General features: G+C 48.7%; 1 protein-coding gene across 1 annotated transcript in view; it reads right to left on the bottom strand.

Moving 5' to 3' along the window:
• Positions 1–3002: 3002 nt before the first annotated feature.
• Positions 3003–10307, bottom strand: part of BZRAP1 (benzodiazepine receptor (peripheral) associated protein 1) — a 58954-nt gene continuing 51649 nt past the window's right edge. The window contains exons 28-29 of the mRNA XM_009888858.1: positions 8447–8510; positions 3003–4366 (exon numbers count right to left, since the gene is read on the bottom strand). Of these exons, the coding sequence (XP_009887160.1) occupies positions 8484–8510 (27 nt within the window). The 3' untranslated portion in view covers positions 3003–4366; positions 8447–8483. The remainder of the gene's footprint in view (positions 4367–8446; positions 8511–10307) is intronic.

Raw genomic sequence — 10307 nt, 5'->3', positions numbered from 1 at the left:
ACTTTGCTAAACGATGAGAATCTGTGTCTATCACAGCAAAATTTGCTGGGAAACAGCCCAGGACGTGCCTGGGGAGCGGAGAGACAAGGTGCACCTTCTGGTCACAGGGGCCCAGCTGAGGAGGGAGGAAGGGAGCAGCAGGAGCGAGGGAGCCATCCTGCAGACCCGGCCTCTGGCTCTGGGCAGACCCTAGACATTACAGCAGCAGCTTTTCTTCCAAAGGGTTTTGTTCTTCAGCTCATCCCCCAATGAACTGATAAAAGCAACGACAGTTTCTTTCAAAAGACCTTAAACAACTCGCTTAGGAAACTCCAGCTGGTAAATTCAGTTAGGAGGGCAACCAACTTCCTCCGTGGCAGGGCAAGCTGAAGATAAATTACTGGGTCACTGGTGACTTTCATCGCTTAAAGTCTGCTTCAGAAGCCATGGAAACTACTTCCAGCACTCATAGCATTCATAGCTGCCCCAACTTTATTCCAAACTTTCACTCCGTCCTTGCCCCAACTCCTGCCCGCCACAGGAGACAGTAGTTCACTGCAGTGTAATGATCCTCCTGGAACGTTTCTCTCTAAGGTGCAGCAGCATCCCAACCGAGTCCCCCTCTCAGGGGAATGCTGCAAAATCCACAGAAAAGCCCACAGTGACTTTTGCCACCTTGGCTGAATTCCCAGAGGACCAAGGTACAGAACTGCTACTCCACACAACTGATCCGACATTTAGGCACCAGTTGCCTTCGCAGAGCCCGCATAATGCCACAGATCCCAGTTTCAAGTGCCACGTTTCCACTGATGGGACTACAAGGCATCAACTACTCAATGAGTTGTAAGAGCAAAATACAGAGTCAAGACCTGTGGTCTGACCTCAAAGCTTTGGGGGTTTCCTGATTTTTTCCTTCTTTTAGCCAAAGCATGTAAAGAATGTCATTCAGCTGAACTGTTCCAGCTGGACGAGAGGGGAAAACCACCTGTGTTCTTCTCCTTTCTTAGGGTCAGATGCCACAGACAGCAGCTTTACTCAGTTCCAGACATGTTCTTGGGTGGCCGACGCACTGCAAGGCTGTGCTGCATACAGCATGACCTGGACAGGCTGGAGAGTTCGGTGGAGAGGAACCTTATGAAATTCCACAAGGGCAAGTGTAGGGTACTGCATCTGGGGAGGAATAACCCCATGCATCAGTACAAGTTGGGGGCTGACGTGCTGGAGAGCAGCTCTATGGAAACGGACCTGGGAGTTCCAGTGGACAACAGGATGGCCATGAGCCAGCAATGTGCCCTGGTGGCCAAGAAGGCCAACGGCATCCTGGGGGGCATCAAGAAAAATGTGGCCAGCAAGTCAAGGGAGGTCATCCTCCCCCTCTGCTCTGTCCTGGTGGGGCCGCATCTGGAGTACTGGGTCCAGTTCTGGGCTCCCCAGGTGAGCCTGCTCTGGCAGGGGGGTTGGACTGGATGATGTCCAGATGTCCCTTCCAACCCTGACCGTTCTGTGATTCTAGGCAAACAAGCAGAAAACCGGGAACTCTTAGCAAGATTGGAGGAAAGCTAAGTCTGTCTCCAGCATCTCCCCACCTCTCTTGCCAGATCACAGAGACCACACAGGGTTGAGGCCCAGCAGAACTCAGACGCTAGGGCAGGTCCACACAGGAGGCCTGGACATGGAGTAGCCCAAGACTTGTGTCTGCCATGGTGGCACTACAACAATCAACAACCAATAATAACGGCATTTTTGATGATACACATTTAGACTTTGGCACAGGGCAGCAGTCCCCAGAACAACCCAAACTGGGAGACACAGAGGCAGCAAAGCCTCTTCTCTTGGCACAGCCCTGATTCAGGGCTCCTGGCAGGAGGCAGTTCATCTCTTGGGTAAGAAACATGGGAGAAGACCCTTGCAACGACCTCTGAGCAGCTGCTGGCGGCACTTGGACAGGTCCTGCTGGCTGGACAGGACCAGTCACTGCTGGCACAAGATGTGCGTGGACTCTCTGGAAGTTGCACCAGATGTTTAGGAAGCCTGCAAGTGGACTGTGGATTCCACCTACATGATTGTCGTGGTGAGGCTGGTCTCTACTGGAGCCACTTGTTCTGACAAAGCAGATTATCGTTTCAGTCTGTCACCCGAGCACAGTGGTGGCTCTGTCAGAAGACACAGTAACTGCAGAGTTGGTGTACCCCAGCCAACCTGCCCGGTCAGCACAGCATGAAAAGAAGCCAACATCTGCAAGGGATACGCGGATTGTCTCCACAGGCATCTGCTCTCAGCCCGGCTTGAGGGAGGCTCATTGTGAAGGAGCTGATTAAAAAACAGAAAACACCAAAGCACCTGAAACTTAAAAAGTAAAAGCCATACTTCTAACAAAACTCACCATTGACCTCTTAATTTTTGCTCTATTCTAAAAATGAAATCATCGGGGAATGAAACACTGTGGTCTGGATGTAGCCACCATACCCGATGCTGCTTTCCCAAGAGGGAAGCATGAGCGTAGCTTGTTGGCCCGGCTGCTCCTGGCAGCCTCAGGCCTGGCAACCCTCCTGCTGACCTGCAATCCCTTTGCAGAAGGGATCAGGACTGCCACTTCAGCCTCCTGCCCTTCACTTCATATCCAGGAGCACCAAAGAGCAGAGAAGAGGACGGCAGGAAGGTCCCCCGGGCTCAGTGGCACCCACAGGGAAGGGGTCCAGTGCCCAGATCCAGGACTGAAGGCACCTGGGCAGTGCAGCAGGTCTACGTGCATCTCCAGCTGAGGTCTGGACATGGTATAACTGTGCTCAGGCACAGTATAACACCGTGTATCCGTGCCTCGGTGCCTTCTCCTCCAGGATTAGGTCTCTGAAGCAGGAGAGGCAAAGATTTTTCACTCCCAGAGCGGGCAACTCGCACCACAATCGCAGGAAAGATGGGCTCCTATATGAAGTGCTGTGGAGCATCCTCAAGGTACAAGTGATGGTTATCATTTTCCCCTCTGCCCCCCCGAAGAAGCATCACCGAATCTTTTGCTTTTTTAAGGAAAATGTATTTTTGTGAAAATAGACTTTATTATAATAAAATTTTATATTAAATAAAAACATACCGTATCACCAACACTCGTGGACACTGTGCTGGCATCATTCACGTACCTCACATAACTGCCCTTCTTCAAAACAAGTACCCCACTGAAACATGCAAAGAAAGAAACACTGAAAAGGATAGAAACCATGTAGTACAAAACTCTCCGTGGCTTAGAAAGGGATGTGTCTTAACTCAGGGAACACATCATCTCGTATGAAAATAGCTGCAAACTCTCCATCCCCAGCTCTGCTCTCCAAATGCTCCAACTCAGGAGCAGCCCACTGAAACAGCCCAATAAAACTGCGAAAGAGGCAGACAAGAAATAAATAAATAAATAAAATAAATAGACAGATAGATAAATAAATAAATAAGGCGGAGTCCCCAGCCAGCGTGTGGTCAAGGTGAACCAGCCAAGAGCAGCTTACAGCAGCTCACCCTATAGGCAGAAGTATCGACCCCCTTCAGGGCATCGCTCCTTCCTCCATGGTAACCCTCATGCTGAAACATGACTGAGGCAGTGTGGGATGCTCCTAGGCACAGCTGCGTATTTACAGGTTTACAGTACAAATAACTCACTCGTCAGCCCAGAGACAGCAAAGGGGATTCAAGGGAACAGAAAAGTGCAAATTTTCTTTGCGGGAAGTGAAGGAGTTGACACAACCTCCTTTGGACCAGAGAAATACCAGGGGGTGTAGTACAAGAGATACCTTTCTAAGGGGCCGGGACTTTGCTAGGAAAAGCCATTTAGCTAACTTACAGCCAAATATAATTTTTAAATTAAAATATTTACAGGGAACCGGTGCATCGGGGGCTGCATGGAGCAGGACACACTACTGTGGCGGTAGCTGTATCTTAGAGCTGAGGCCTCACACGCCCCAGTGCCATGACATTGTGTTCAGAGTCACGCCCCACGCTGTGTGGGCACCCACGGATGGGCTCTCAGCAGAGACCACAGCTCACACACCCACTGAAGAATTTTCTCTATTCAACGTACACTTTTTCCCTATGAAAATACTCTAATCAGCTTATTGCAGAGGGCTTCTCCTGAATTTTCAGTCCCTGCGTGGACTGCACAGGCTGTCTTTACAGAACAATAAATCCCTTGTTAATTTTTCTTACTGGACCCAAGTTTTTTGAAGAGGTTTTTTCCTTTGAAGAAGAAGCCTCTCTTCTTTTTACTCTGACCAGGTACATCACTGCATTTGAGAGCAGCCAGCGATGCCTGCTCTGGACACTGCTCGCCCATGACAAGGCAGGAAGGTGGTAGAGTAGGAGGAGTTGGTGAGGCGTCGCTTTGATCAACAGACCCATCTGGATTTAACTAAGGAGGAAAAAGAGAAAACAAAAGAAAAACGCAGAAGTTAGAGCTGATGAAGGACATCACGCCAACATAAACCCCAGCCAGAGAACCCCGCCCTCTGCCCGCCATTCTGTCCCTCACCCTGCAGGGCTCAGCTCCTCTATGCAGTCGCACATCCAGTTAGGAAGTTTCCAGTGGATTAAAACGTTTTTTGGTACCCACTGCCCAGATCCTGCCTGAGCTCAGACACGCTGAAATTCCTTAACTTTGGGCTAAGAACAGAGCAGCAGAAAAGCCCCACTTAGGACCTGGTGAAAGCTGAAGACGCTGTAAGTGAAGCACCTCCTGAGAGCAGGGATGGGAGGTACTGCTGCAGTCACATACGCCTGCTGGCTGCCTGGGCTGGGATAGCCTGCGGGGCTCCCAGCACACTCCGGGACAGAAGGCATTAAGAAAAACCCAACCTAGTAGGAACAAGGGCTGTGCAAAACCTTCAGAAGTTTGAGGAGGCTGTCTAAGCCGAGAGGCTCCTGTAACAGTGGCCACGGTCTGTCATGGTAAGAATAGAAATGAGGAGTCTTGCAAAGCTGCTCAGCATCAGATCTAGTCACGGGAGGGCAGAAAGCAAAATCTGATGCTCTGCAGCGGCACCTATAATGGAGAAAAAGCTCATCATGGAGCAGGACATGGGGAAGTCTTGGATCAAGTGGCACACAGCAACTGGCGTGCGTTCCTAAGTCACCTGAGCATTTGAGAGTGTTAATTGGGATCCACAGTCCCAAATGATGTACTGTATGATGCTCCTTTTGGAAAGGGCTATTGGAAATCAGAAAGTGCCTTAGTCCTGGGCTCAGTTTCCTCTTCACAAAATACTAATGGCAGGTTAGTTCCCAGTAGCAGCCTTCTTTCCATGATCTCCTCTCGCTGGGTTTAGGTGTCCGGACAGTGACCATTTCTGGTCTGGCAGGGCCAGCTTTCCCAAGAAGCTGCAAAGCTCACCTGGGAAGAGACTCTGGGTTTCTGACGTGTAGGAGAGCACTTCTCCCACTGCCTTCTCTTCCACACAGCTTTCACAAACTGGCATCTTCCAAACTCCCAGATGTACATCCCATCTTGGCAGTCCCCAAAACACAACATGACAGAGGCTGGAGCTGTGCCAAGGAAGAGCCCTCTTCCTTGGCACATTGAAACATCATGCCCATATCATCTCTCTGCTTGCATCCCACTAAGTCAGGGAGAGTGGAGTGGAGTGGAGTGACCCCTTAAGGGTCTGTATGCAGCCACAGCTCCAACTGGGAAGATGAGTTAGTGACACCGGCAGTAGGATGCTCTGCCTGGGGAGGAAGCATTACTGGACAGCAAAAGCATTAGCCCTACACAGGAAACGTGGGAGAATCACAGCAGCCGCCTGCAGTTCACTGGCAGGAGCGGATGCGCTCTGGTCCTGGTCCCGGTCCCCCACTCTGCCTGGGGACAGCTGCCGAGTCAAGCAGATGCACAGACATAACATTACCGCCATAGCTAGAGCACAATCATATTTTATGTGCTGTGGGTTAGTTTATGTAAAGTTTCCTGCAGCACTGCTCTACCACCCCGCTGCTGTTTCAGCACCCCACCTCCTGTGTGATGAAGAGCACAAAAAGTGGCTGTGATCTCCCCTCCCCTCACAGGTTGAAGATACGCTGCTGCATTCCAGTCGCTTCGCTCTGCTGCAGGAAGAAAGCACTTCTGGTACAAGCTGAGCAGAAACCACTTCTCAAGAGTCACACTCAGTATGTGCAACACCTACAAAGTCAGTTCTGAGCAGACAGGAGCACAGGCCTTTCAGGGAGCTCTGTCTTGGTGTGAATATATGACCCCTCCCAACTCCAGAAAGTTGAGAGTCAACTACTGTCTTGCAGCAATCACTTTAAACTGTATCAGGTGACAGTGCCATCAGACTCTCTCTTACCTGAACTTAAGGTCTCTGGCTACAGGGACAGAGATGTAACTCCTCTCCACGCCTCTTCACTACAGTAAACAATTCAGTGGCTGATTTTTCCTGAACTCACGGCGAATTTTCACCTGGAAATCTTGTTCCACGCACGTTTGGAGGCACTTCTATGACTCTCCAGATACGCAGTGCTGTGTTGAAAAGCCAGCTACTGCCAAGGACATGCTGCAGAGGGCTTGATGGCACAGCCTGGCCCTTGTGAAAGCTGCACTCTGCCTGCAAGGTCCACTTCTCCAACTAATGCTGCAGCATCAACTGCATTCTTTGTATCTCCTGGCAGCACGCAGGTGCAAGGCGCATGCTTGGTGTTGATGGCCCAAGCACCAGTCAGGTCTGAGAAGTCTGGAAATAAATCTGAATGAATCTAGATGAACCATTTTCAGCCGGTAATGCAAGATTTATGAAGGCAAAGAGAAAAAGAAGCCAGATGAGGGTTAACTTGGTAGCCTACTGGGTTAGCTGCGTGCAAAAGTAAGAATCCCAGGGTTCTGCTCCAGAAACTATTTATCATAGAATCACAGAATGGTTTAGGTTGGAAAGGACCTTGAACACCATCAAGTTCCAAGCCCCCTGACATAGACAGGAACACCTCCCACTACACCAAGTTGCCCAAGGGCATGTCCAGCCTGGCCTTGAACACCTCCAGGGATGGGGCCTCAACAACCTCTCTGGGCAAACCACCTCTCTGGTTGTTTGTCTCTTGCGTTGTGCAAGGAAGAATTCCTGCATAAAATGTACAAAAGCACTGGGCTAACATCAGAAGGGCTCTCACCAACACGAAGCGAGTGATGTCCCCTATGGAGCCCCGGCCTTGGGCTCTCTGGCTCAGCAGCCCCAAAGGAGGTAAAGCGATGTGAAGGCCCCCGTGCAGCCAGGGCGGCGGAGGCTTGGTGCCCACGCACCACTGGAAACCATTTTTCTGGCAAAAGTGAGACAGTTTTAGGGCAGTTCTGAAGTGGCCCAACAAACCTTAGAGAATTTCTCCTGTAGAGCTATGCATGAAAGACTGCATGCAAAATGAGAGGCAGGTACCTAGGCCAACCCACAGGTGTCACAATTATTTACTGTAATAAAGATATCACAGTATCAATGTCATTATCAAATATCCAACAGTTAATAGGAAGTTTCCTGTCTTTGTGGCTGAAAGTCCTGCTGATTCCCAGATGTGGTATATGACGCCCAGGCAGATTTCCACACACAGAGGCACTCTCACACACAAGCATGGGGAGATATTCTCAGAGGTCTGTATGTGGCAGAAAAGCAACAGAACAAGTTCACAGATTCATCTGGTAAGAGACAAATGATACTAAAATTAGGGTGTCTTCCCTGAGAGAAACATGAAGGAAAAATTGCTCTGTCAAGATCCTGATAAAAGCTACTACGGTTGATAAGCAGAAGAGTTACGTTAGTTTTCAGGAGGCGGTTTTCAGTGCTGTCTCAGGTATTGTTGATTTGTGCAATTTCAGGAAAACAATGCTTGAAATTAAGAAAAACACAAATCTCCTCCCACTGCCCCCCAAAACAGGGGTCTCACCCCCCCAGTTCCAGAATTGTTTCTTTACATGCTATCAGACAGAACAATTATCCACACAAGGTTGGTTTTAGGGACTAAACGTTACTACTTTCTTAAGTTGACGGTGTGCAGGGATTTTTCAGGACTATACTCAGGAAAGGGTAAAAATCAAGAAGGAAAAACCCACAGGCTGAACATGGGGTGTGCTCAGCCTGAGCGAGATCCTGCATGAGCTAAACGAAGCTTTGGTTGTTGACGTGCTTGAACAGTGGCACAACAGCCAGGCTGAATTACAAAGCAGGTCTTTTCTAAACCTGAACATCCAGCACAGTCCCACCACAGTTCCCAAAACCACCAGATAATTGTTCCAAACAATTGCACTTCATGTGTTGCCCAGATCACGGCCTGTCTTTAACACAGAACCAATCTGGCAGGTAAAGGTCTGCCACCAAAGGATTTGAAGCTGGACTTGCTAGCAGAGCCCCAGACCAGCCTGTCAAACTACAAGCAAGAAAAGGAGTGAAGTGCAGGTGCAGGACCCTTTAATACGCTAGGATGGGTGGGAGATTGAAGAGGTCTTCTCATACAAACTTACATGGTTGCTCTCTCTCTCTATGTATCATTCATATCTATCACTGGACTCTTCTCTTCCTCATTCTCTGAAGAAAAGAACCATCACGGGTGCATAATATGGGCAGAAATAAATACATGAAATTAGAATCAAACACTTTCTGAAGATGCTTTACAATCAGTCTTTGACATAAACTGCATATTACTGATGCAAAAATATTCAACAGCCGCAGCATTAAAGCAACTGCTCGAAGTTGGTGAACATGAGTGTTTCAGGGGCTCAGCGTGTGATCGTAACTTCTTGGATACTCCTCTTTGTGCTGTATTTTTTATGGCTTAGACTAATCCCCAAATGTTGTCAGTTTGAAAGTTAAACTGCTTCACCTTTTTCAGTTGCCAGCATTTTAAAATTTACTCAGAAATAATTCAAAATGATCCACCTTCCCCAGTCTCAGACCTTATTCTCAGGCCTTCGGCATAGCAGCAGGGAGAAGGGAGTTGTGAAGAACAGAGAGGGTAAAAACATCAAATCCAAGAAGTTACAAGCGATTTAAAAATCACTCGTGATCATGCTGGAGAAGCTTCTGTTAAGACTGGAACTACCTTTAACACAAGTCCAAAGCTCTGCGGCAATACCGTGGTGCATACGCATGCCCCCTGATGTGTGAGGTCTCAGGCTGGGACTGGTAGATTTGATGGGAGTCTGGTTTGCCATGCTCTCTTTCAGAAGATTCAAACAATACTTTTCTAGAAGCTGCCGTGCATCTTTTGCCTTTGGTGATTTTTTGCATAGTCCCCTCTCCCCACATCCCAAACAGCAGCTGCAAAGGTGTTTCTGTTTGTGTTGTATACGCCAACAATACACTTCAACAAGCAAGTTCCTTAAGTGTGCAGAGTGAGTATGTTGGTGGAGTTTGGAAAGCCCCAGGCATGGCTGTATCACCGTGAGAGTTCATTCCAGCTCTGGGATGGCCCTTAGAATATGTGTGTCTTACAGGAGGAGGTCTTCCTTCTGCCTTACCCATCAGGTGTTCTGCCCGTAGGTAGGGACACTGCGATTGCTGCGACAGAGCCAAAAACTCAGTGGGGTCAGGTTCTGTCTCTCCTCGGTAATCACTACACATACTTAAATGCATGTATGTAACGTATGTGTGTATATAAATGTATGTATGTAATACCCTGCTCGTACCCAAGCTTTTAAAAGAGGGCAAACATGCCCTTCATATTTGGAAGCTGTTTAGCTAGATCTGGATTGCAAAGCACAAGCAGGAGGCAGGAGTGCACACAGGCAGAGCGCTAAGCCAGAATCCCCAGGGCAGGCGAAGCAGGGAGGCAGCAGGACAGGAGGCAGTCTGTCACTACGCAGAAGCGGCCAACACAAAGTCAGGCCTAGACAGTTAATGTGCATTCCCACTGATATAAAATTGGCTTAATCAGCACTGGATTTTCCAAGTCCCCAGACTTCAGACTACAAAGAATAGCAGCTCATGGATCAGCCCAGTACCAGAACTAGCAAATCTATCCCGAACCTAAGGCAACAGCTTCCTGCTCTGTGGACCCAAAGGCAGAGCTAAGGCAAGGGGAAGCTCTGTTGGATCTCTGGCAGAGAGAAGCGGAGACAAATGGAAAGCTCTGAAGCACAGGCAAGTCTGAAATATAACTATATTACATGGGAATTTTTATCACATTTGAAAAGCATTTCTGTCAAAAAAAAAAAAAGCACGTCTATTTTATATGGGTTGTTTTCATCACGTTTGAAAGGTACTTCTGTTAAAAAAAAAAAGAAAAGGTGTCACGAACCATAGGAAAAAAGCTTACAGCCTTGAGCATGCAGGGATATCTGGGCCAAACTGCCGTGCCCAGGGGAACAGTCACCCACTGCTGAA

The sequence above is a fragment of the Charadrius vociferus genome, unplaced genomic scaffold (genome assembly GCF_000708025.1).
Source record: "Charadrius vociferus isolate BGI_N301 unplaced genomic scaffold, ASM70802v2 scaffold636, whole genome shotgun sequence".
NCBI classification, from domain to species: Eukaryota; Metazoa; Chordata; class Aves; order Charadriiformes; family Charadriidae; genus Charadrius; species Charadrius vociferus.
Note: the sequence above shows the minus strand (reverse complement) of the source record. Positions and strands in the feature narration are given on the sequence as shown.